At 52.0% G+C, this 26,326-nt stretch overlaps 1 protein-coding gene across 7 annotated transcripts in view; it reads left to right on the top strand.

Moving 5' to 3' along the window:
* DISP3 (dispatched RND transporter family member 3) overlaps positions 1-25,900 on the top strand; it is a 114,260-nt gene extending 88,360 nt beyond the window's left edge. For 5 of the 7 annotated variants that reach the window (XM_048067428.2, XM_048067430.2, XM_048067429.2 and 2 more), the window contains 20 exons: positions 3,899-4,835; positions 6,443-6,662; positions 8,279-8,415; positions 8,852-8,986; positions 9,213-9,373; positions 9,761-9,900; positions 10,675-10,820; positions 12,325-12,486; positions 12,888-13,049; positions 13,495-13,617; positions 14,254-14,390; positions 15,043-15,224; positions 15,671-15,801; positions 15,911-16,086; positions 17,070-17,196; positions 17,703-17,848; positions 18,169-18,328; positions 18,729-18,842; positions 19,839-20,005; positions 20,619-25,900. In XM_048067428.2, coding sequence (XP_047923385.1) covers positions 3,899-4,835; positions 6,443-6,662; positions 8,279-8,415; positions 8,852-8,986; positions 9,213-9,373; positions 9,761-9,900; positions 10,675-10,820; positions 12,325-12,486; positions 12,888-13,049; positions 13,495-13,617; positions 14,254-14,390; positions 15,043-15,224; positions 15,671-15,801; positions 15,911-16,086; positions 17,070-17,196; positions 17,703-17,848; positions 18,169-18,328; positions 18,729-18,842; positions 19,839-20,005; positions 20,619-20,981 — 4,026 coding nt within the window. In that variant the 3' untranslated portion in view covers positions 20,982-25,900. The remainder of the gene's footprint in view (positions 1-3,898; positions 4,836-6,442; positions 6,663-8,278; positions 8,416-8,851; positions 8,987-9,212; positions 9,374-9,760; positions 9,901-10,674; positions 10,821-12,324; positions 12,487-12,887; positions 13,050-13,494; positions 13,618-14,253; positions 14,391-15,042; positions 15,225-15,670; positions 15,802-15,910; positions 16,087-17,069; positions 17,197-17,702; positions 17,849-18,168; positions 18,329-18,728; positions 18,843-19,838; positions 20,006-20,618) is intronic. The other 2 variants (XR_007164675.2, XM_048067431.2) reach the window with 2 other exon arrangements.
* Positions 25,901-26,326: the final 426 nt, after the last annotated feature.

The raw sequence follows: 26,326 nt of genomic DNA, 5'->3' as shown, positions 1-26,326 counted from the left end.
AGTTTCTTTTAACTTCATCTGACTTCATAGGAGCTATGCTTGTAGCAGCACCTTAAATACAAGTCAGCAACCCTCTTCACAGGAGGTTCTGCCACCCTACAGAGCCGCGGCTGTTTCTGACCAGGTGTGAGCCTCTTTGCTTAGGATGGGAGCCCAGCAAACCTGAACGCCTACCCCAACAGGCTGAATCGGTGCCTCTTCTGCAAAGAAGTGGATCCCGGACTCCTAGGAGTGCTCTTCTCCTTCCGACCTGGAGCAGGCTAACCTTGCTCAGGAGTGAGACGGAGCTTTGGTTAGAGCGGCAGGATTAGGTCCATTCTGCAAATCTTGGAAGTGGAAAAGTAATTGGGCCATGCTGCGGTGCTGGGAGACCCTGAGTAGTATGGGAGGTGGTGGAGGGAAAACAGGCCAGCCTCCAAGTAAAATTCAAGCAGAGAAAATGCATTTCACTCCCATCCTGGCCAGTTTCAGGGTTTATCTCCCCCGCCAATTCAGCTTGCTGTGGTTTTGGGTTGGATAAGCTTTCATCCTGACCCAGGCAGGATCTGATGAAGGCAGTAAAGCCAGCCGAGTCCCAGGGGCAACGCGAAGCGAGCTGTGTCTGGCTTTGCAGCCAAATCATGTGGTAAACTCTTTAGAAGGGAGTTCAGAGCTGTGGTGGAACTAGGGCAGGAGGCACACACCTGCTCCCCCCACACGCAGGGGGAGGCTGCCACCCTCACAGACCAGCGTGGTCCAGGGGCCTCCCTCCCTGCCTCCTCCCTGCCCTCGGCCTCCTGCCTGCACCATATCTGGATCCTTCCAGAGCCCTGATGTGGGAGCGTATGATCCTGGGGCTTTTCCAGCATTTTCTGTGCTGGGGTTTACATCAGAGTTTGTGCACAGTTGTGAGCTAGGGGATAGCATGCCTTGGCCTTCACCTATTGTGGGGCCCTTCTGTTATAAGGTTTTTTGTGACCACCAAGAGAGTGGATGGAAGAGCCAGAGGGAGATGCCTGAGGTCTGATCCTCTTCCTTGAATTGAGGATTTAGGTTTTAGTTAAAAAAGATGATGGTATGATTCTTTTTTCTACCGACTTATTACTATCTCAGTCTCTCTTGCTTCCCTTTCTTGTCACGTGCAGGCTCTTCTGTTTCAGGATTACAGTCTTCTTCCTCCTTCTCCTCAGTAGCTCAATAAATGGGAAATGATTATGGCCCGTTACCTATCTTTCTTTCTAAAAAGTGACTACATTTGCTTGATCACAGTGACTCTGTTCTCTTGAAGGGGAGCCCAGGCCCACGGGAGAAAGAGCGGCTGGGTGGAGCAGGAGTTACCACACGAGCACAGCACCCAGCCCAGGTGGGACGGGCGAGGTTTGCACCTAGGGCTGTGCAGCACCTGTCTGTGCTGCTGGTGTCACCTGGAGCTGGAGCTTGGCTGTCTTTTTGTGTGTGCCGAAGGCCTGGCTGCAAAGCCCAGCTGTGTGGGATGGCCCCCGAGCTGGGGCTGGCACCGGGCTGTGCGTTTGGGGCTGGCGTGCCGGTGGGCCTCGGACAATGGATGACATTGCTGCCCTCCACTGCTTTGTCAGCGCTGGTGGCGTTGTGGCAGCTGTGCAGGGAGAGCACGGGAGTGCTCAGAGTTTGGAAGAGAAGGCAGGACTGCAGTAAGGAACAGCTGGGAAGGGATTTACATGCAGACACAGGGACGTGGGAAAGCCTCCTCTCTGTCATGATGCAAGTGAGGCTCTGTGAACAGCAGCCGTGCACCCTGGTGCACGTGCCCATGAAGTCAATGCACCTGCATGCCAGGAGCCGTCCTGGGCAGCATTGTTCGTAGGCTCTTGGCTCATGCAGTGACACATGGCTGTTCAGGGAAACCTTGGGATGCTTCCTGGCTGGTCAAGATTATGCATCCTGAATACTAAAGAAATCCTAATGGAGCCTAAAGCCAGCCAGCTTCCTTCTAACCTTTCTAGAGACCTAGAAAGACCCCCCTCTGCTTTGTTCTTGCTGTGCGACTGCCCTCCATGTGAAGGGGTAAACAGCACAGCAGAGTTTAGTGAGCTGCCCTCTCCTCACCCTAATTCTTCACCTCCTGAGGATGTGGGGATCTGGCAGAAGAGGGTCTGTGGCCATCTGCCATCAGTGGTGCCCATCTGTTTTCACACTGCGAGGCTGCAGAGCAGGAGGAGGATTCAGCACAGGCTTACACGTGCCCGCCCGCACAGCTCCCTGCAGCCTGGCCAAGGTGGGTGAGGCAGCAGCAGGAGCCTGGCCCACGGCGAGGGGCAGGGACAGTCCCTGCTCTCCTGCTGCCAGGAAGGGTGTGATGTCCTGAGACAATCCCAATTGCAGATTAAAGCCACTGATGAGCATCTGCGCTTTCCTTGGCGTGGGCAGGAACACAGAGGCCAGAGCTCAAAGGTTCTCCCACAGTGCTGGGAGCGTTCTGCCCAGCCTGCCAGCACGGATGCTATCCAGGCCATAGTAAATCCCACGGGAGCTGCTGTGGTCAGTGTACAAAGCCACAGGTTTCACCCGGGCTGACCGGAGCCAGGGAGATTGCTGTGACCCTTGTCACATCCCTCTTCTGCCAGGGAGCTTTTCTGTCCCCTTGCTTGGCCCCTTGGCCCAAATTCCGGCAGCCCCTGGGTCTTCTGGGGACCTAGAGTTAAGGGACATTGGCAATTCATCTTCCTGCAGATAGAAGTCCTGTTAAAATTGAAACACTGGCTAGGAGTGAAGCTCTTAAAGTGCTTCTGGCCTGTGTGTAAATTGCTCGCAACTGTCGGGGTCAAGCCATGAATTGAACGTGTTCATTCGGGAGAGCGGGCTGCAGGCTTTGCTGCTGGAGCCGTAAAGGCAGCGACCTGTGCTGGCTCTGGAGCTGCCGGGCTTTGCTTCAGGGACCACCACCTGGGCTTCCCGCCGGGGGGGCTACCATGCGACAGCAAAGAGGGGCGCGTGGAAAAGCCTGAGACCTTAGCAAAGGAGAGCAACTCCCAGGCAGTCTCCCCTTCTTTCCTGCCCAAGTGTGAGCTGATCAGGGAAGGAGTTTCCTCCTCTCCCTGGGAGCAGCGTCTGCTTTCGCATCCTGGTTGTTCTGTGGAAACCAGGAAAACCCACTCCATAAACAACAGTCATAAACAAAAGCAGGGCTGAGGTGCTCACGCAGCCGGGGAAACACTCGAAGCACTCGGAGGGGTCACCCCAAGCACCAGCGGACTGCACTTGTCTCTGGGAAAGGCGAAGGACTTCTGTGGAAGATCCCTGCCCGATCCCAGGGTTGTTCAGCCCTTCCCCTTCCCCTTCTGGTGGTGGATGGCCCTCCAGGGAATAGGGCAGGGTCACAGTCAGTGCTCTGTGGGAATCGGCATGTGCAAGTGCGTGCATACGTGTGGGTCTGCAGGCATGGGTGCTCGGTGGTTCTGTGTGTGCATGCATGGGAAGATAAACACAGCTATAAATACCTGGGGGAAAATCTATTGTCAGTTTTAATGAGAGGAAGACAGGGTCTCTTGGATTTTCATCTGGTAGCTAATTAAGTGTTCCTGCTGCTGTGATCTGAGGCAGGGCTGCGCAGTGTACTGCAAATCCCCTGCTGTCTCCAGGCCTGGCGCTCCAGGGGCCACACGGAGTCCCCAGGGCACTGGGCTCTGTGACTGTGGTTTGAACTTCTCCCCTCTGTGGTTCCTCTGCCAGGCGAGGTGTGGGATACTCCATGAGGAGCCCGCTCTTTCAGTGGCTGTGGTGAATCTGCAGAGTCCAAAAGGAGTCAAGCATCGCTGTTGAGAGGGCTGGAGTGTGCCTCCCACCCTGGCTCCACCACCGAGACCCTTGGGTGACTGATCCCCAGCTGTGCCTCGTGACACCCAGAGCCTTGCTGACCGCTTTTCTCTCCCCCTTTGTGCAGGCACTGGACATGGACACGGAGGATGACCCCTTGTTACAGGACTCCTGGCTAGACGAGGAGGATGAAGAGGTTGCCTTCAGCTCACGGAAGAGGCAGGAGGGTGCTCTGTTGTGTGGTAAAAGCCCGTGCAGAGCCAGGCCACTGCGTGTCACGCTGCCGGTGACTGGCTTCTGGAATATTGTTGGCTGGATATTCACCAACCCGTACTGCGCCGGCTTCATCCTTTTCCTTGGCTGCGCCATCCCCGCTGTGCTTGCTGTTGTCATGTTCCTCCACTACCCAGCCCTGGACATTGACATCTCCTACAACGCCTTTGAGATCCGTAACCACGAGTCCTCCCAGCGCTTCGATGCGCTTGCCTTGGCCCTCAAGTCCCAGTTTGGGTCATGGGGGAGGAACCGCCGGGACCTCGCTGACTTCACCTCCGAGACCCTGCAGAGGCTCATCTTTGAGCAGCTCCAACAGCTCCACCTCAATGCTTCCCACCTGGGGGGTGGTGCGCGGGCCAAGCGCAGCACCCCGCAGGGCAGGACTAGCCCCCCCAAACCTCGTGCCCACCTCAACCCGGGAAACCAGACTTCCCGAGTGGAGAGGGGCGCCCCGCGCTGGGACTACTCAAACACTTACGTTAGTGCCAACACACAGACACATGCGCACTGGCGCATTGAGCTCATTTTTCTGGCTCGGGGGGATGCCGAGAACAACATTTTCACCACCGAGCGCCTGGTTACCATCCACGAGGTCGAACGCAAGATCATGGACCACCCTCGCTTCCGGGAGTTCTGCTGGAAGCCCCATGAGGTCTTGAAGGACCTGCCTCTGGGCTCCTACTCCTACTGCTCCCCTCCCAGCTCCCTTATGACCTACTTCTTCCCCACTGAGCGAGGAGGGAAGATTTACTACGATGGCATGGGACAAGACCTTGCAGACATCCAAGGTGAGCTGAGTGCTGTGGGCCGGGGTTGACACGTTTGAGGCACACATCTATGAGTTCAGGCAGCTACTTAGAGCTGTGCAGCTAGGAAGGGTGGCTGCCTTGTGCAGAGAGGAAGATGCTGCCTTGCTGTGCCTTGAGGAATTGTCTTTTCTGTGCTGGGGCTCCTTTTCCACCCTTGCAGCAAAGCCCTTTCCGCAACACCAGCCATGAGTCGCGCAGGCCCTGACAGTTGAGCAACAGGGACAAGTGCGGGGAGTTCTGCATTGTACAGACGCCTTCCACTGGTCCTTGGCTCCTGTAATGACTGTGATTCATTAGAAGAATGTCAGGCCTTGGGCAGACAATAGGGATGAGCTTTCCTGCACTTTGGAGCAGATGAAAGAGGCTTGTGGGCTGCTCTGGAACTTGAAAGGCAGCTTGTGAGTCACCAGCTGGAAAGGCTTCTATAAGGAGAAGAGGAGGAAGGCCCTGCTTCCTCCTCCCAGCTCGTACCCTGCATGATGTCCCTCCAGCAGAGCAGAAGCTCTGTGTGGTGAAGAGGTGAATCATGAGAAGTCTGTGGGTGAGATGTGGCTGTGGGATGAAGCCTCCATCTGTCTCCCCAGCGCGTGCTTTAGATGATAGCTGTCCAGGAGCCACACAGGGAGCAGGCAAAGGCTTAACTCCATCTGCTCCAGTGTTACAGCTCTGCCACTAAAACAAGAAAGAGCCTGGTTTCTGAGTTCTTCTGGCATGAACTCAAGGGAACTTGGATTTTGGGGGCATATAGGGAGTGTCTCTTACTCAGAACTGGCTGGCTCTGGTCTTCATGGTGTGCTTAAAGAAATGGAGTCTGCTCATTAACTCCCTGGTCTTCTCCTGCCTGTGCAGGTGATCATCTTACCATAGGCAGTGACTTGCTGCTTGCTGGCCTGGTAACTCTTAATATGCATGCTGTTTGCCTGCCAGGAGTAAGAGGTCAGCTCATGTGCCTGCCTGCAGCACTGGGGAAATCAACTCACCTGGGAGTCTGCTGAGCAGCAGTCAACAGTGCACTTGCAATCACTCCTGTGTGATTTTGCTTATCAATATGCATAGGAACGCAGAGTTCTCTCTGGCTTGAAGAGAGCTCAGAAACTTCTTATTGCCATGCCAAGGCCAAGACTATTGGTCACTGTAAGTTATATTGCATGTGATGGTACTGAGGGTATTGTTACAAGCATCTCTTTGAGGAGTGTGTGCTCATCTCCTTGTCCCTGACTCTGTCAGATGGCAGGGCTAGCAGGTCACAGCCCAATATGAGAGAGCTAAGCGCATTCTGCAGTGGGGGTGTTGATGGGGGTGTTGCATGCATTGCTGCCGTAGCTCAGATGCGTGCACGCAAGCTGTGGCTGAGATCACAGTCAGGGGAAGATGTGTCCCTGAGGGGGATCTGCACATAGGCAGAATTGCAGGCAGAGGCACAAAGCAGCAGGGCAAGGTGAGTCTTTGCAAGCCAGCTTTCCCCAGCCCTCCTTGCTCCCTGCAAGGCAGCAGCAGTCAGCACCACTCTGAAAGACAAGGTAACTCCCGGCTCTTGCCAGGTCAGCTAAGCAGGGTCTAACAGAAGTGGCACTTTTCTCCTGCAGGATCCTTGGAGCTGGCCATGACCCACCCCGAGTTCTACTGGTACGTAGACGAGGGCTTGTCTGCTGAGAACATGAAGAGCTCCCTGCTGCGGAGTGAGATCCTCTTTGGGGCGCCGCTGCCGAACTACTACTCGGTGGAGGATCGCTGGGAGGAGCAGCGCCGCAAGTTCCAGAGCTTTGTCGTCACCTACGTGGCCATGCTGGCCAAGCAGTCCACGAGGTGAGGGTGTGTTCAGACAGGGAGGAAAAAACAGAGGTTGGAGAAGATGGTGCTTGCTGTGGCACTAAAGGAGTGGCTGGAATAGATCCTTCAGGGTGTAAAAGGTTTACAAAAGGGCCTTTGTAAAAGGCCCTAAGGTTTACGTGGGATGAAAGGTCTGCTCAATTCTGATAACCCTGAAGCATCCAGTCTCACCTGGAAGGCTCTAGGCTCAGAAGGCTTGCCATGCCAGCTCAGACTGCTGGTCGGTCTCAGTGGCCAAGGTGGAATGCTCCAGAGGAAGGAGAAAAAGGATCTTCAAAGTTGGGCTGTGGCACAATGCTGTGAATGAAGGTGGGGGACATATGGCAGAAAACCAGTCATATGCTTCCCTTTAATGTCACTTCCTACTGCAGCAATATGCCAGAGACATCAGTAGAGAGACTGATAGGAAGCCAAAGATCGAATCCAGTGCCTGTCTTTCTGCTCAGTCCCTGTCTGGCATTGGGTCTGTTTGCTTCCATTTCACAAGTCCAATCCCACTGGCTCTGGCAGAGCTACTGCTCTGCCTTCCTGGTCTGAGTTTGGCCCCAGCTGATGTGGTGCAGGGAGTGAAATGGCCCTTATTCAGGGCATCAACCTGTGCGTCTGGTTCTGCTTTTGCTCATGCCAGCAGAAATCCTTCCAGAAGTGTCCACTCTTTGCACAGAGGGATGAGGAGGGGAATGTAAGAGCAGAATAAGTTTCAGGAAGTGCAGACTTGTTTCACCATCTGGTCTGTATGGCTCTTGTCAAATAGAGCTTTGCTCAATGCTTGTGGAAGTGAAAAGGTAAAACAGATCAAAAGGAAAAGGTAGCCCAGTACCCAGAGAGCTGGGGGAAGGCAGTACAGCTTCTCAGTCCCCAGCTCTCTGCAGCTCTGAGTCTCAATAGGTCCCAGAATGAAGGGACGCTGATCTTCAAAAGCAGAGTGAAGTGCAGTCAGCCCTTGTTAGCCCTGAAAACAAGCATCCACCGAGTGTTTGTTCTCACCAATGGGCTGGCAGAGTGGGCTGCAGCTATGAGAAGTCAAAAGGGAATTTGGGGCCAAGGCTCAGTTCTAAAGCTTGGATTCCTGGTAGTCTCCTACGGTGCACAGCTATTGTACTCCTGCTTAAATTATCTTGGATTACTTCCGCTCAGAGTCTGCTTCCAGAAGCAGAGGCTGGTAAATCATATGGTTCCTGATAAGCTCTAACTCTGCCTGCATCCGTTGGTTATTACCTTTGTGCTTAATATAATAAGCAATGATTAGGATTCTAGATGGAATTGCCTTTTGAGGCTTCAGAAGCTGTTTGCTGACAGCAAGAAGTCTATTAGTGTCACAGACCCACCAGGCACTGGAGGAATTTTAAAAATATTGGACCTGCTCTTTTATTTTTCTTCCTTCTTGTGTGAACTTTACCTCCAGCAGCAATCTAGTTCAACCTGCTTTCACTGCTCTAAGTTCACTGCTTCCTCAGAGAACTGCCAAGTTTATTAGAGCAGTGACCTCCTTTGGCCCTGGGGCAGATGATATGCTTTGTTAAATCCCCTGGCTCTGCTGCCTTTGCACTCAACGCTGCCTACTCTTCTTCCTTTGTATCTTCCCACCCTAGCAAAGTCCAGGTGCTGTATGGAGGGACGGATTTGTTTGACTACGAAGTAAGGAGGACTTTCAACAATGACATGCTGCTGGCCTTCATCAGCAGTAGCTGCATAGCAGTCCTGGTCTACATCCTCACCTCCTGCTCAGGTAGGCTGCAGTCAGAGCTGCTCTGCTCTCACGTAAAACCAAATGTGCCGTGCCTTCCCGTGTCTGTGGGCAAGCCCCAGGAGAGGCTCTGATGCCCTGGCCCCAACCTGGCTTTGTGGCACAGCAGCGTGCAGAAAGTCATGGAAGTCTGATTCTGCAGAGCAGAGCTTTGTGGGCAAAGCAGGGGGAAAGCTCACAAAAGAACAGGAATGAGATATGGGTTCCTCTCTTGCTAACTCTGGTGTAAGGCTGATGTAGTTTCGTGGATGGAACTCATGGGAAGGAGTCTTCAAGCTGTACTCCTACAGTCCTGAGCTATTCTTTCTCCCCAGAACAATCCTGGGAGCCAGTACCACAGCAGGGCAGGTGGGAGGTGTCTGTAATCCCTGAGGGTGGCCAGCAGTAGAGTTTTCTCCACGTTTTTTTCTTCCTACAGTGTTCCTGTCATTCTTTGGCATTGCCAGCATCGGGCTTAGCTGTCTGGTGGCTCTGTTCCTGTACCACGTGGTTTTTGGGATCCAGTACCTGGGCATACTTAATGGTGTGGCTGCCTTCGTCATCGTGGGGATCGGTAAGTACATCCTTATTCAAACCTACCTGTGTTGCCTTGCCATAACTGCTGCTTGCAGGAGAGAGGAAGGTGATGGTGAGAAATGCAGATGAAATTTTCAAGCCCATTCCCTCCATTATCTGTAAGGGGAGGATTTTCAGATCAGAAGCTCAGGGGAAATTAGATTTTCAGTACATGTGTCCCTAGTGTGAGTGAAGTATCGAACTCCGCTTCTTTTTTTCCCTAGGGGTTGATGATGTCTTTGTTTTCATCAACACCTACCGCCAAGCCACACACTTGAAGGACGTGCAGCTGCGCATGATCCACACCATCCAGACAGCGGGGAAGGCCACCTTCTTCACTTCCCTGACCACAGCTGCAGCATATGCTGCCAACATCTTCTCTCAGGTATGCTGCAGTTTTGGGATTTGGGGCTTTCTGTTTCTTCCAAAGGCTCTAAAAGAGAGTGAAGCTGCCAGTACCATCTTTTTGCCCCTCTGAGCACAGCGGCATGCCAGACTTACTTTCCCTAGACGGCCCTCTCTTGCCTGCTCAAAAGCAGTACACGCTCTCTCTGTATCCGCATCCATGGCAATATTTCCTGTGCCATTGATCAGAAGGAATCCAGTGGCTGTCAGGCTCTGACTCAGCTTCGTTCCTTCCCGGTTTGCTGACTACCATGACTGAGATCAGTATGAGCTATTCTCAGGTTCCTCCAGATATCTTTCTGTCTCTCTAGGTTTCCTGTCCCAGCACTTCTCTGATCCCAGCCCCATGTTCTCTGTCTTCATGCAGATACCAGCTGTGCATGATTTTGGACTTTTCATGTCACTGATTGTGTCCTGCTGCTGGGTAGCTGTGCTATTCACCATGCCAGCTGCTCTTGGAATATGGACCCTTTATGTGTCCCCACTAGAGAGCTCCTGTCAAACCAGGTGAGTTCTGGAGCCTCCGTTTGTGAGTGGGAAGTTGTGGCTGGAGCCCATGGCCAGGACAGTATGCAAATCCGTACCCAATCCTCTCTGTCATCCTCATCCCCCTCAGATAGCTTGGTTTTGCCATTCTCTGTTCTCTAAGGGTAGAAAAATATAACTGCTGCCCTTCCAGATCAAAACAAAATGGAAGGGCCGGGTCCCAATCTTTCTCCCTGGTGTACACGGAGGTGCCACCCAGCAGACGGGCTCAGAAATGTCGGTCATACCTCTTTGTTGAATCCCATGAAGTGTTGGAGCCATTTGTGTTCTCAGAGCACTTACTGCACAGCCACAATCCTCAGGCTGTGCAGACACAAGCCCAGCAGACAGATCAACATTGCTCCTGCCTGCAAGCAAAAGCAGTGCATGCAGCTTTGTGTTTGGAAGTCAGCACATTTCCCTTCCCCTGCTCTTTAGCAGTGCAGATGACCTGGCCTGATTTAATTCATTAGCAGGGATATGAACTGCTGAAACTGCCGTCACTCAGTGCCCAGTGTTTGTGGCTCAGCCCTGCTCTGTTTATTCAGCCCAGCCTCCTACTGCTTTGCTGTAGCAGCTCAGTCCCTGACCTCTCAGCACTTAGCAATGGAAATTGCTCACGGCACTGCCTGTTCTCTTTCCAAGCAATTGAAGCAGGCTGTTGCTGCTTTCCTTGTTGCTGAAGGAGACCACTGGTAACTTCAGGGTACATGACTTAAAGCTCATTCCTTTGTCTCCTCCTCTGCCCCAATCTAGCTGCAGTCAGAAGTGCACCAAGAAGAGTGCTTTGCACCTGGCTGAAGATCTCTTCATTGCCTCCGAGGCCACCTCCAGAGCAGGCCGAGAGACGCTTCCCTATCTCGATGATGACATCCCACTGCTCAGCGTGGAGGAGGAGCCTGGTATGTGCCTGCTGTGTAGTGCCTTCAGGGGGACCATGCTGTCCTGTCCGTCCTGGAGCTTTTCCTGTCCGTGCTCAGTTCACCTGCTTTTAAGCAGGAGGTGATGCTGTCACAAAAGTTGTAGGTAGAAGTCTGAGCTCACTGGTGGCTGCAGGATGCTTTGAGATCTTCAGTGGCTGCAGATATGTGCTTGCTAACTGCTTTGCTAATCTTCTTGGCTCTAAAGTGGATTGTACTTGGTGTTGGGAATCACCAATTGACACATGGGCGTAGCCATGAAACATTGAATCTGTAGCACCAGGATGGCTCACCTTCAAGTAGAGGATGTTCTCCCCTCTTCCCTGCCATTCAGAGTGCTGCATTTGGGAAGCAGGTGAGAGAGCACGTTGTCATTCTCCAGCATGACCTCCTCACAGCACTTCCTCCCTCGTGGTAAGGAGGGGGCAATGAGTTGCCTGAGACTGCGCAAGCAATCTAGAAAAAGAGCCCAGAAATGCCCTACCACCTGTTTGCAGGAGATGTTCCGTCTAGCTCTGATTAAAGATAAGGGTGCTTAAGGGTTCATGCTCTTGTTTAAAAACTTGCTTTTAAAACTTGCTAGGATCTCTTCCTTTTAAAAACCACAATGGGGATGGGTCTGGGCAGAGAGTAGCTTTTGGGCCTAGCAGCAGAGTGGAACTGGAGGCAGATACATCCCTGGCTGAGGGCCCATCGATCCCATGGCAGTGCCCAGACCTTCCCCCTGCAGGGTGGGCTCTGAGCAGCATTTGGTACACAGACAGTTATCCTTTGGCTCTGCACTGCAAGAGCTGTCTTCTTAGTATGCTGGGGACACATGCGATGGTAATGTATGGAAATCACTCCTTCCCCTCTGAGCAGAGCAAACAGCAGGATGCTTTTCTCTGGGGGCCCCTGGGCATCAGGTAACTCATGAAGTAGCAAAGCAGCTTGTTCCAGCTGGTGATCAAGCATGGTTTGTGGGTCAGCTGTACAGCGTGCCAGGCACTCTTTGACTCCACTAGAGCAAGTGAACACTTCTCACCTGCAGAGAAGAGGGCAGTTCCCTAGGCATCCCTGAGCATGGAGGGATCATGGAGGAGCCAGGCTGTAGTCAGGAAGAGGTGAGCTGAGTGTTGTTAGCTTCAAGAGGTACTCAGTGGGACAAAGGGACAAATTCTGCTTGGCCCAAGAAGCGTGCAGTGTCCTTGTGCCCATATCCACAATGTTACTGGGATCTGGCAGAGGAAGAATAACCTGACACATAGGCTTTCAGCTGAGCTATAGATTTAGAAGTATAGCTGTCACGTGTCAGTGAATTGCCAAAGATGCTTCCTATTGCATCCTGGGCAAGCCACTGCCTCTGCCTGGGTCTTATCACATCACCCTAGCTTGACTGAGTTGTGCAGCACCTCGCAGAAGGAGATTTTGTGAAGGAGAGCAGGAAGCTCTGAGAGGCACTTATAACACTGACTACTGAGACTGCCTTTGATTTCTCTCTTTCTAGTCTCCCTGGAAATGGGGGATGTTCCCTTGGTATCTGTGATGCCAGAAAATCTGCAGCTCACTGTGGAGAAGAGCAGCCGAGGTCACTTGATAGCCCATCTGCAGGAGCTGCTGGAGCACTGGGTGCTGTGGTCTGCGGTAAAGAGCAGATGGGTGATTGTGGGTAAGCAAGGAGGGGGGATGTTCCATCTGCATGGGTTTTAGAGGGTTTGACAGCATCTCAATCCGTCTCCAAGCCTTGATTATTAGTGACAAGAGACTGAGAAGGGGGACTTAATAGAGGGCTTCTAACACAGTTGATGAGTATCCCCAGAACAGACGGTCCCTAAGGGGCCTGCATGAGGAACTTGGAGATTTTTCCATCCCTCTCCTTTCACTCAGGTCTGAAATGACAGTTCCTGATGGTGTTATCCAGGCATGGGGCTGAAAGCCCAGCTGCCACTGTGCTTTAGGGGCTGTTCCTTTCTCCTCTTAAAAATAGCATCTTTCCTCCATGCCCTTGCTATGTCCTAAGAGCAAGATGCACGCAGGGTCCCATACACTTACCTGGGCTTCTCCTTGCAGGTCTCTTTCTCGTTGTTTTGCTCCTATCCATATTCTTTGCCAGCCGCCTCCGTCCAGCAAGCCGTGCTCCCGTCTTGTTCCGGCCAGACACAAACATCCAGGTGCTGCTAGACCTGAAATACAACCTGAGTGCTGAAGGCATCTCCTGCATTACCTGCTCAGGTGAGAGTGCTGGCCCCCAGAACACAGGGGATGCAGCCTGGCCCAGACCCTGAGCTGGGGGAGCTAGAAAATGAGATGGAGGACTGCATTCCTAAAAATACCTCATTGGGTATTGGATGGATGCTGCTGAAGGAAGGCACATACTGGGAGTAGGATGGTGGAGTTGTCTGTAGGAGTAGAGTACTTTGAACAGCTGCTTTAGCCAGGAGCTGCCTGAGTGTTTCTGCTAGAGCTAATTTCTTTATAGTCTAGGAACATGATCTATTTTTACTCGTAAGGGACTGTGCCAGTGACCAGCTTGGGGTCTGTGGCTCTGTGCTCAGGGTTTGGTGTTAGATGGCAGAGTCCCTGATGTCACCTACTTCAGTGAGTGGCATGTGCAGGGCTGGTAGGTCTCTTTGTCATGCCATTCACTCTTTCCTCCCTGAGTAACCTTGTTGGACAGGTTTGTTTCAGGAAAAGCCCCACAGTTTGCAGAACAACATCCGAACTTCCTTGGAAAAAAAGAAGAGAGGCTCAGGGTCACCTTGGGGAAGCAAAGGGAGCATAAGTGATACAGGGCAGCAAGGTAAGTGGGACATGATGACTGATTTTTGGCCCCATCTTACAAACAAACAAACAAACAAAAAACATAAATCATATGACCTCAGAATAACTGATGGGGAATAATCTTCTTTGGACACAGCCCTGCTGAGCCCTGGTTTGGTGCTGGATGTTATATATCAGGGTCATCATTACCATCCCCCTTCCAATGAATGCCTACTGTTCTCCAGAACAGGGTCCTATAGTCCAGGTGGCAATACAGCCTAGTGACAAATCCCTCTGGTCTGCCTAGTTTGAGCACTAGGAGCACTAGTTTGAGGGCTAGGAGCTCAGAGCTTTGCATCCCTTTCCTGTATCACAGCCTTGTTGGCAGGCCATGAGGAGAGTAAATTTAGCCTGCTTTGCAGGGGATTTTGAGAATAAAAGAGTTATTGGGCCAGGTCCTGAGCTGACATGAATCAATAAGCCATCAGGAATTACTGCAGCTCAGGATATATTTATGAAATCCTTTGAAATCTGTGCTGTGCTGCTAGAAGGCAGAGGCTGCGCCTGCTGCCCCAGAGGAGACAACAGACCAGAGGAACCCCCCCTTCCCATGTCTGTAGGATTTGCTGGTTGAGAAGTACCACTAGCCCTCAAGTCCTCTCTCTGTTTGCTCCAGATCTGCAGGGGACTGTGTATATCTCCAAGTCCAGAAGCAAGGGAAGGCCAGCCATCTACAGATTCTCTCTCAACGCCAGTGTCCCTGCCCCCTGGCAGATGGTGTCACCAGGAGATGGGGAGGTGCCTTCATTTCAGGTGAGTCAGTCCAGGGATGTTGGACCCCTATATCAAGAGTGCAGCACTCAGAAGGTGAGCACAAGAGCCTCCTGTTTCTCCGCAGGGCCCTGGGTAGCTCAGGGTGAAATATCCAGGGCATTGCAGTAAGGTAGCTAACGCAGAGGGTGTTATACCTGGCATTGTTAGAGATTATGCCTTGCACTGCCACAGTACTGTCAGCAATAGGAGAAGTGTGGGCATCTCTGGGGATCAGATGAGGCCTGGCATCATCAGCTGGTCTTACTTTAGTGGAACTGCAGCTGAACCAGCTGGATTCCCACTGCCTCCTTCTGCCCATGCCCAGATAGCTGGTGAGCAGGCGACACAGTTCACAGGCCACGCTGGGCATAGGCACCCCCAGCAGAACTGCCTTTCGTATCTCCCTCACCCTGGACAGAGCAGCCACCACCCAGCCTAGGCCACAGAGAATGGGGGCGGCGAGGGGCTCTGTCACACGCTGCCCAGCACCCTGGGAAGGAGGCAGGCTGGGGGCTGGCTGGGTTTGTGCCTGCAGCGCTCATCCCGTGTGGTTGTGCCAGTGCCCTGGGAGGAGGGGAGTGTGTGATGCTAACATGTGACAGGCTGCAACCTTGTGGAGTTAAGTGTCTGTTTTCATTAATCCATTGCTTAGGTGTATAGAGTGCCTTTCGGTAACTTCACCAGGAAGCTGACAGCTTGTGTGTCCACAGTAGGGCTGCTTAAGCAGACGAGCCCCAGGAAGTGGATGATGACCACCTTGTCCTGTGATACCAAGAGAGGCTGGAAGTTCGACTTCAGTTTCTATGTGGCCGCCAAGGAGCAGCAGCGAACGCGGTAACCCTCCCAAACCCACCCAAGGCCAGGCAGCAAAAGCAGTACAGCTGAATGGCTGATACGGGATGTGTAGCGTCCGGTGCCAGTCCTGACCTCAGCTGGTGGCATCCTTGGCCCTAGTTCTTTTTGCACATGTGCCCCATCTTTGCCGTGTTATTTTGCAGGCCCATAACATCACCAATATGCCAGGGGCTTGCCAGATGCAGAACTGTCACTGCGGGCTTCTTTGGGTGCCAAAAAGAATTTGCTGGTCTTTGTCTTGCCCTTACCCACCTGAAGTTTTGGGCTGAACAGGCAGCATATAATGCACAATGGCTAGGGATCCAAGCCTGGAGCTGCTCACTTTTTCCTTCCCTCTGTCCCCGAGAATGTCTCTTTCCATGTAGTGCTTTGGACACATCTGTAGTACACCTGCCTTCCCATAATGAACTCTCTTTGTTGCACAGGAAACTGTATTTCGCCCAGTCGCACAAGCCCCCCTACCATGGCCGAGTGTGTGTGGCACCTCCTGGCTGCCTTCTCAGCTCTAGCCCCGACGGACCCACCAAAGGCATCCTTTATGTTCCCAGTGAGAAAGGTAAGGCTGATGAGTACCTGTTCAGCCACGTCTTGTTGCTAACTGGGCTAGAGTCAGCTGGGTTTTTGCCTTCTTCTGATGTAACCATTCTTTCTTCTGTGTTTGATAGCAGCACCCAAAGCAAAGCTGTCAGCGACTTCTGGATTTAATCCTTGCATGAACACGGGCTGCGGGAAGCCAGCAGTGCGGCCGCTGGTGGACACAGGAGCCATGGTGTTTGTGGTCTTTGGTATCCGAGGGATTAATCGCACAGGACGTTCAGACAACCACGTCATTGGAGACATGGTACACAAATCCTGGCATGCTGGACAGGCATGCCTGGGGCTGATGGGTGAAGGAAGGTCTCCCTGGATGTTATCTAGTTAATCTCTGCTGCCCAGGCAGTATGGTCCAACAGTCTAGACAGATGGAGTGGCAGAGGTGGCAGCTTTGTGATGAGCCAAAACCACATTTATGTTTAACAAATTCATGAATAATGGAGTTGAAGAAGCCCTTTAGTGAAATCACTTCAGACTTTTCAGAAAATCTCTTTCTGAGCACAATATCTAACCTTCTAATTTTTAGTCTAAGTCTGGCTTTCCTGGGGATTTTAGAAGCAAACCCGTCTTGAGCTCAGTATGGAAATGTCACTACAAAGTCAAGATATTTTTCTGTAATTGCTTATTTTATTATGAGATAGTAACATGGAAAAAATACATATCAATTACTCAAGAGAAACATTCCTAAATGTGACTTTTTCAGGAACAATTTATCTCCCAAATCTGGTACCTTGACGTACTCCCAGCCTTTCCCCAGCAAAATTATATGCAGCTCTGGTCAGTTGGCAGATGCGTTTCAGCTTTCTGCTGTTCCTCTTGCCTTCTGATTTGAGGGCACTGTGCAGAATCAGCCTTTGCCTGTTGCTTCTGGAGTGGGCGGCATGAAACACAAGCAGTGGGGTGGGCAGAAAGTTGGAGTTAAGTGCTGGGCACTGCTAGGGAATCAAAAATTCTCCTTAGGCAGACCCTGATGTTTTGGGGCATGCCCTGGTAGCCACACACTCATCAGCGCTTCAGTCACACTGCCTGATTTATTTTTTATTTTTTATGTAATTTTTTCCTGGGTTGTCTGGTGAGGCAAAGATGTCTGATGTTCTTTTCACTGCAGAAACCTGTGGTCTGTAAAAGATGGTCCCAGGCCGTGTGCCCAGGATCAGGTTCTGCCTTGTGCCAGTTGCCGTGTACATGCCTCATGTGTGGTGCTCTTGTTGTTGTGTCTCCTTGTGAAAGGGCAGCGTTATCTATGATGACAGCTTCGACCTCTTCAAAGAGATTGGCAACCTGTGTCGCCTCTGCAAAGCCATCGCCAGCAACACCGAGCTGGTGAAGCCAGGAGGGGCTCAGTGCCTGCCCTCTGGTACGTGGGGTCCTTGGGGAGATCCTGGGTCCCTGGGCACAGACTGCTTCTCACCCTCCAGTCTGAGGAACATAGCTGCCAAGGGCTCTTAAACTTTCAGATTCCAGTTTGATGAAGCACGGAAAGGAAATGAATGCACCAGTCAGTGATAAATGCAGACGGTGCAGGGAGGAGAAGGGTTTTCTCAGCAGTCAGCTCTCCTGAGCTGCCTGCAGCACAGCTCTGCCTGGCTGTACTGCTTCCTGACAACTGGGGACAGCCGTGGGCATGTCCCGTTTGGTGCTGATGGCACCGAGTGTGCCCTCTCAAGCTAGAAGCAGCTTAGGGCTCTGGTGCTGAGATCAAGTGCTTTTGCAAGTCAGAGTTGCAGGGGCAAGCAGCTGCTGACAAGTGGGAGCTGGAGCTTTCACTTGTTTTCTTCACCTTTGCTCCCATGTGCTCCCTTTCCCTGTCCTGTCCTCCATCCCTTGCTTGTCCTCCATCCCTTGCTCTTTCTTTCTCTCCAGGTTATAGCATCTCCTCCTTTCTGCAGATGTTGCACCCTGAGTGCAAGAACATCCCTGAGCCGAACCTGCTGCCTGGACAGCTCTCTCACGGGGCAGTGGGAGTGAAGGATGGGAAGGTGCAGTGGATCTCCATGGCGTTTGAATCGGTGAGCACATGTCATCGCCATCTGTCCCTGTGACAGTTTCTTCTCATGACTTCGGGGGTTTTAGCTCTGCTCTTTCCGCACTGGCCACTTTCATTTGCAGCCATAATTGGTGCTTGCTAGTGTTTGTGCCTGGCTGCAGACAGACGCCTCCACTCACGAGTTGCTAAGAAGTAGCTGCTTATGCTCTTAGCGTGAGAGCTCGGGCAAGAGCTGGTGGCAGATCTGCTCATCTGCTCTCCAGCTGGCTTGTTCTACCTCTACCCTTGCATACCCTGCCTCAGAGAGCAGGACACAAGAATAACATGTTAATCTTCTTACAGACAACCTACAAAGGGAAATCTTCCTTCCAGACATACGCTGACTATCTGAAATGGGAGACATTTCTGCAGCAGCAACTCCAGCTTTTCCCAGAGGGCTCTGCTCTCCGACATGGTTTCCAGACCTGTGAGCACTGGAAGCAGATCTTCATGGAGATTATAGGCAAGTGACTGCCATAGTTCTCTCCCTGAGGAACCTAGACTCTCTGTATCTTCACAGCACTCTTCGCTCCATATTATGGGCAAGAGTTATATCCCTTATCATTGCTGTGCTAAGTCCCTTATCATTGCTGTGCAAAGTCCTAAAGCCCATTTCTATCCCAAGCAGCATATACTTTCAAAATCCTAAGCATGGCCCAGGGAAATAGAGGTGAGGGAATATCCCCTGTAGATGGGGGAGGCAAGAATAGGACCTGGATCACCCACTTCCCACTCTCATCCTCCCCTTTCCATCTGTGCCAGCAGGAGTCCCTGCCTGCCTTGTCACCAGCAGAGACATGGTGCCCCCCTCACTCCAGCTGTCACCATCCCAGACTCAAATTATCTGGCCGTTTCTTTTCCAGGAGTGCAGAGTGCCCTGTACGGTCTCATCCTCTCGCTGGTTATTTGTGTGGCTGCAGTGGCAGTGTTCACCACTCACATCCTCCTCCTGCTGCCGGTGCTGCTCAGCATTTTAGGTAAAAAAAACCAATCCCATTGTGCCAAGCTTTTCCTTCCTCTGAAATTGCTGGGATGTGGCACTGCTGAGCCTCCAGTGATTTGAACTGAATTGCTCCTACTTTGTGTAAACTCTTCTGGCTTTCCTGGACTCAATCCTGATGTACCTAGGTGAATGGGAGAAACTCTCAACAAATGCACAGGAACCTCCTTGGGAAAACAGATTTGTGTGTCTAATTCCCAGTGTGTTTTATCTACACAATCCCTTCTATTTGTTTAAATAAGGGGTTTAGCTACCCAAATGCCATCCCTGCCTGTTATGTATAATAATGTGATTAAGTCCCACATGTTCTGAATAACAATTGCACTCCTTCCCAAGGATCTGCACCATGGCTGCTGTTTCCAAGCAGTGGGAGATTTTCAAAGCTGAATATTTTAGCGGTTTTGTTAGCATTTGAAGCAAATTTGTAAATAGCTCCCTCTCCCTGGCTGGTGATTTGACGGTATTATGGACTAAGTGTGTTGCTAAACTTCCCAGTTTAAAAAATCAAATCTATCATTTTAAAACCACTTAGTCTCCCACACATGACTCACAAACAAACATCACTCTTGCCTTTAAGAAAAATCTGTACATGTGCTCGGGCTGTGTGTAAACTCCAGCGAACAAAACAAAGGGCCTTCTTGCCTGTAGTGCACATAAGCGCACTGGCTTGTGCTTGGATTCTGTTAGCAAGCATTAGTTTGGATTGGCATCAGTCTGTCTTTTTTGCCTGACATTTCAGTTAGTTGCTTTGCTGTTCCGAGCAGGTCTGAGTGCCTTTGTGAATGGTCCCATGGCCACTGGAAGGTGAGAGAGGTGTTTGCCTTTGTGGGCAGGACATGTACAAGATTCCAACTGGCTAGCATGGAGACCTGCAGGGCTATGATCTCAAAATCCCTGACTGAGCCATAGCAGTAGGGCTGGGCAGCACTCCCTGCGTCCTTTAAACTTGCCTAACGCGACCTTTTTCACGCAGGGGTGGTCTGCTTGGTGGTGACCATCATGTACTGGTCTGGCTGGGAAATGGGGGCTGTGGAAGCCATTTCTCTCTCCATCCTCGTTGGCTCCTCTGTTGATTACTGCGTGCACTTGGTGGAGGGCTACCTGCTGGCAGGGGAAAACCTGCCACTGCACCACACAGAGGTGAGCTCTCTTCCTCCTACAGCCATGTGTCCTCTTGTGCCCTCTGTACCACTCGGCTGTGATGCGGGACACGAGGCATGATGGGCAAGGGGGGATGTCTTGCCAACCTCACAGCACGCCTGAGCTGCTTGCTGCTTTTCCAGCTGTCGGAGACTGATGTGAGCTGGGGTACCTGGGGACAGTAAGCAGCTCGGTGTCCAACCCACATGGTCGTACAGTAAACCCAGCCGAGGGTCCAACCCACATGGTTGTCCCTCTCTCACTGGCCACTGGCCACACCTGTGTCCAAAGCAATACCCTTTCATGCCCCACTGAAGACAGTCGTGCACGAGAACAGCCCCCCACTCATCCTGTAACTTCAGCAAGTCACTTTGGCTTGCTGTGCTGGACCTCCAGGCCTCCTCCAGCCTGGTTAACATCTCCCTCTTGGGGAAGATGGATGCCCCAAAAGCTTGGGGATCTCTGTTCCCCAGGTACAGTGGCTGTCATGTGGGCCCAGCAGTCAGCCTGATATGGCTGAAAGGAGGCACTGATGGAGGCACAAAATCCAGCAGCCTTTGCCTCTGATGGATTTGTCCCCACAATCCCTTAACGCTGCTGTCCCTTCTGCCAGGACCCCACAGCGTGCCGCCAGTGGAGGACGATTGAAGCAGTCCGTCACGTGGGAGTGGCGATCGTCTCCAGCGCCGTCACCACAGGGATCGCCACCGTCCCCCTCTTCTTCTGCATCATCGCCCCTTTCGCCAAGTTTGGGAAGATCGTGGCCCTCAACACAGGGGTCTCCATCCTGTACACGCTGACTGTGAGCACAGCCCTGCTGAGCATCATGGGGCCCGGCACCTTCACCCGGAGCAGGACTTCCTGCCTCAAGGCTGTGGCAGGAGTGCTCCTCGCCGGCCTGCTGGGTCTATGCATCTGCCTTGCCCTGCTGAAGAGCGGGTTTAACATCCCCCTCCCTAACGGGACAGCCCTGTAGACCTTACGCCAAGAGCCACACGCTCTGTCCTCTTGCTCCCTTTTCTTTTCTCTTTCTTTTTTTTAAAGGATATTTTTTGTAAGAAAAAAAAAGAGGAAAAAAAAAGCCCTTTTTTTCCAGAAGTTTTTCAACTCCAGATGCACTTTATTTTCTAATAGGTTTTGCTCTAAACTTGTATTTATTTCAGTAGTGATGGATGGATGACGGACAGTGAGGGCTGCCCAGGGAATTCCTCAGCCCATCAGCAGGAGGGGAGGAGGTATCCTTCTCTCAACTTTCTTTCTGTTTTTCTTTTTTTAAATGAACAGAGCTTTCTGGAACCACAAAGATAAAGGGGAGAAGTCAGGCCCTCTGCTCCCTTTCAGAAACCTTCCCTTCTGTCCTTACCTTCTTCTTGGCCAGGGTCAGCATTAAAACAGTGGCTCTTGAGGTGATGTCCTGCCCCCTGCCAGGCCAGTGCATCACTACGTGAGCCTTGCAACAGCAGTGAGCTGATGGACAGGCCTGAGGGATAGCAGTGTCCGGACCCCTTTGCTGTGTCCTGTGGCCAGCAGTGACCTCATTGCACGGGACATATTTCCCAGCCAGCCCTTACTGGGGTTGTTGTGGGATTATAACTAGAGAACTTGGGCAGTCCCAGTTCCTGTTCCCTGTGTGACCTCACCAGTTGCTGCCTCTGCTCTTCATGGTGGAGAGAGAACAGAAGGCCTTCAGCTCCCTGCAACGATTTTTGCTCTTGGACCTGGCAGCCAGCCCTTAACCTGGGGGCGAGCTAAGCCCTGCGGCCAGGCAGAGCCCGAAGCTGGCAGCATGCACGGACACACAGCGGTGCATCCTCTGTGACAGCTCCGAGACCCCCCCTCCCTCGTGCAGACAAGAAGGCAGCAGAGCTTCAGCCTGCGGCTGCTGCCTGCTCACAGCAGATGGTTTATATTAAAGTAAAATGAAATTGCAAACTAGTGCCATTAACAAGTACATTTTAAGCATCACTGATTCCATCATATTCTTAAAATTGAAATAACTAAGTGTGTGCATTGAGATGCAGCGCATCTGGTCCTCAGCAGAGGGGGAGGGGTCAGGCCCACTGGGAGATGCATTAAACATTATTTACAGGGATGCCAGCAGAGGGAGGTGGCCAGAAAGCAGCCTGAGTCCTCATTCGTTTGCAGATACCGTGTCCCTGGTGGCTTTGCATTCTCTGTCTGGATTGACCCCCTTTTTAAAATGGAAATGCCAGGAAGCGGGTCCCCAGCGCCAGCGATGTTCTGGGGCTGTGCTGCTGGGACAGACCAGCAGCTGCTTCTGTGCGGCTCGCTGAGTCCCTGCTTTGATCCCTGCCCGTCTCTTATGCCTTCACATCGTGCCGTCCCTCTGAAACTGGATCAGATGTTTGTTCCTGAACTAGGTTCCCAAAGGTATCAGATGGAGAGAGGAGTGTGAGGACAGGAATCTCCTTGGGCCTTGTTGATGCCAGGGAAAATCCAGAGCACTCCTGCTGCAGGCAGTGAAGGTGGTGAAAGCATAAGCAGATCAGATCTGGTTTCTTCCTCACCACTCCACAGCGCAGCTGAGTTACCTTTTTCTGCAGTGTTAAATGTTTCTTGGCCCCTACCTCTGGTCTGGCCCAGTTCCTACAGGATGAACCTTGTGCCCATGAATAAATGGTTCTGGGAAGTATTTTTAACTCTCCTAAACCAGTGCTTCTTTGATAGCTGCTGTGTGCAACACAGCACAACACTGATCTGCAAGTCCTGCTTTCCTTGATGTCCGTTCTCCAGATTTAATTACTGGTGGTGCCCTGAGCACCGCTACGTGGCAGCGAGCATGGAGGGCAGCGTGCTGATGATATACAGAGATCTACGTGGGTGCTGCAGGGGGAGAGCAAGGGAGCCCTGGTGCTGCTGCCTAGGATGCTCTGGCTGCAGCTCGACCTCCTTTGGGTGATTAAAGCCGATGGATATTTCCAGGTCAGCAGGCAAGAGAGGAAGGTGCTAAGTGCTGCCTTGCAGAAAGTCCCTCCTTCTGTGAGCACAGAGAAGCCTTGAAAGGTCTTTAAGGCATGGCATAGATCTGCTTTGAATCCTGTAAAACTTAAAGCGCATTCAGGCCCCAGGTGTCCTGTGGTTTTGATCACTATGAAGAAGCTATGTAAGTCGCTCACCTCCAGAGTGATGCTGGGCATACCATGCTCAGCCACTCTTGGAAAGCAAAGATTAATTTCAAAGTAGTGGAAAACCTTTGGTGTTTCAGGTCTGATCTGGCACTGTCTGATCTCAGATAAAAATAACCAAGTTGTTAGCACCTGGCAGAAGCCGTCCCGTTTTCTGGAGCAGGCAGGGGAGAGGAAAGGCTGCCGTTTTCCCTCCTCCTCCCTGGCCAGCCCAGGCACAGTCAGTGCCATAGGGCTGGCTGGCACTAGCAGGAGCAGGAACATCACCTTGCCCTTGCTTTCTGAATGATTTTCTCGTTCAGAAAGGAAAATGAGAGAGCCTGAGGTAAGTGCAGAGCTGTAGCGGATGACTCACAAAAGCATACTGAGGAGGTTGTGCCCATCCAGCGAGGAGACGGAGGCAGAGAAAGGAGGAGAAACTTCTCCAGATTGTAGTAAGATGCCAGAAGAGCCAGGAGATGATCCCAGATGAAGCTTTTCAGTGCAAGGACCCGCTGGACATTGGTAAGCTGACAACTTCATGGTCATGACACTTGTCTGTAAGATCTAAGTAAATATTTCCCCTTGTCCCCACTTCACTCTGCACAGCTCTGTGGTCAGGGCGGCTGGTGTTTTCTCCACATGCTACGGAGTGAAAGAGACATAGAGGCAGGGCCTGTCCTTCCCCAAAATGTTTGCAACACCCTGATCTCCCCAACCATCTGCGGAGACAATAAATCAGTGGCAGATGTGTACATTCATCTCCATGTAGACAGCGTCCCCCTTGACATTAGAAAATATTCATAAAATTATAGGGGTAAGAAAATGGATAGGTTTATCTGAGCAAATGCAAAGGTGGGGCTGACAGCCCTGCTGGGAATGAGTGCTCTGAGGCAGATGCTTGCAGCAATAAAAAGCAAGGGCTCACCTGTCTGGCTCTTTTCTGGGAGCAGATGCTTGCCCTAAATTAATTCCTCCCACATCTCTGCCTATCTTCTTTCTCTGATGACTCTTCTGTTGCCTAGACCATCTCTTGGGCCCTGTCTTGCTGAGCAAAGCTCGGCCTTTTCGGTGCTAGCTGCTTTTGCCTAAGATGCTCACGGAGGCTGGACTAAAACTGTCCGGAGATTTTCTTAGGGAGAATTTCTTGGACAGAGGAAGTGAAGGTGCTAAAGTGCTTCATACAAAGCTGCCAATTTTGATGTTTAAACAGTTGAACACAGCAGCCCAGTGTCATGGAAATATTTGATCCCAGCCTTACTTGGAGGCAAATGCACTGTTTTTCCATTCCAAAACAATCTTACTGCTGCACTTTAAAAGAAATGTATACAAGTGCTCAGTTACAGCACGCTGCAGTGAAATATTTCGTAGCTGCCCACTCTTCTTTTTCCTGGTAAAATCCTGTTTTGAAGGATACCTTCTGAAAAGCTGATGTTAATGTTTCAGGATGGGAGCCGTTTGGTAAATGTAGTTTCCTACAAAATGGAGCGGGTCCTGTCCTGACCAGAAGCCCCCTCCTGTGCAGCCCTGGGCACTGTTCCCCGTTGTTGAAGCACTGAGACGTGCAGAGCTGCTGCTGCTCCTTGCCTTCAGGAGAGCTGCTGAGTGAGTTCAGGGTTCCCCACAGACACTGGTGAGACAATAGAGCCCCTGTTCACAGCAGCCTTGCCTAAATCAGCTTTGGAGTGAGGAGGAACGAAGTTGATGTGCTTTGCAAAGATCAGCGTCAGAGGAAGAAATGGACCCAGGTCTCCTTGCTCCATTTGTTTCCTTTTGTTGCAGTGGCTTTTGAGGTGCTGGGCTCCTACAGAGTCTGTAGAGGCAAGAGGGACATCAGGGCTGGCCACCAACCCTGGCAATTGCAAAGGCTGCAGATCCTGGAAAGGAATTGGTGGCTGTGCTGGGCTGTGTTCTCCATCCCTGCTGGACCTGAAATGGTGCCAGAGCAAAGTCAGCTTCGAATTATCCCCAAGAAGGACATGGGGCATGCTCACAGAGCTGCTGGGAGCACGGATATGGTAGTCTGGGTGCAGGGGTCTCCTGAGACCCCTGGCTTTGTCTCCGCTGGAGCAAACTGGCATGTTGCTTTATGTCACAACATCTAATTCTTTTTGCTTGTCCTGCACTGAATTTTCTTACCAGAGTGGCCTGCCCTCCTGGAAGGTTATAAACCCCCTAGACACATATAAATCCTCCCATGCTGTCCAGCAGGGAAGCTGCGCTGATTGATTTGCAGCCAGGCAGGGCAAACACAGTCTCTCGGTTATTCCTTCTGAAATCACTGCTCACCCCGCGTAGCGTGCAAGCCACAGTTCACAGGTTATGCTGTCTCAAAGGCCTCTGCCAACTCCTCTGCCCTGGCTTAGACCTAGGGTCCCAGAGCTGGAAGTCTCTCACGGCCTGTCTCCATCCCCAGGAGGTGGTCGTGTGGTGTGGGACCCTTCATCCCCGCCGCTCCTCCTCCAGGTGGCTGCTGGAGGGGATGGGAGGGCCATGGCCAGGAGAAGGAAGGTTTGCAGGTGGGAGCAGAAGAGAGCAAACGGGAGGGAGGATGGGTCGAGAGCTGGGGAGAAGAGGTTTGAGCACCCCGAGGCGCTGCCGTTTCACCGCGTCTTGTGCAGACCTTAGAGTGTTGGTTCTCAGAGTGATGTAGCACAATTCCCAACGGTAACGTACGCGTGTTACTTTTGTAAGTCGTCTCCTACCCTCACTATTTTCAGTGTTCCTTGATTTTTGGAGACTGTTGTAAATAAAAGATTTTGGCATTCGCTCGTTTGGCTCCCTCACTCGTCACCCTGTCACTGTTGCACGTCAGACAAGCCAACAAACAGTCCAGCTCCTACACAGGCCTTGAGGAGGGCTGGCTCAGATGGAGCTTTGTCCAGGTTTTCTGGAGCCCTTTTCCTCCTCCAATCCGTACCGTGCTTCTGCCAGTGTATGAAGATCGTGCCGACCCCACAAGAACGGGATTCATCTCCCTCCTCCTGTGGCACCACAAGGCCTAGCATGAACTTCTGGCTGAGGATTTCCATCCATGCCATGTTGCAGCAGCAAAGTGCAGCCGTGAGACCAAGTGGCCGCCCCACACCTCCTGGGCCCGCACTGAACCGATGCACGCAGAGGAGTGCCAAGCATTTACCTCTCGTTGCAGCCATGCTTGAGTGAGGTTTGCTCGCAGCACCCTCCCCTGGGTGTG

This window comes from Anser cygnoides, chromosome 23 (assembly GCF_040182565.1).
Source record: "Anser cygnoides isolate HZ-2024a breed goose chromosome 23, Taihu_goose_T2T_genome, whole genome shotgun sequence".
In the NCBI taxonomy this organism is placed as follows: domain Eukaryota; kingdom Metazoa; phylum Chordata; class Aves; order Anseriformes; family Anatidae; genus Anser; species Anser cygnoides.
The sequence above is the reverse complement of the archived record's forward strand: the minus strand, read 5'-3'. Positions and strand labels throughout refer to the sequence as shown.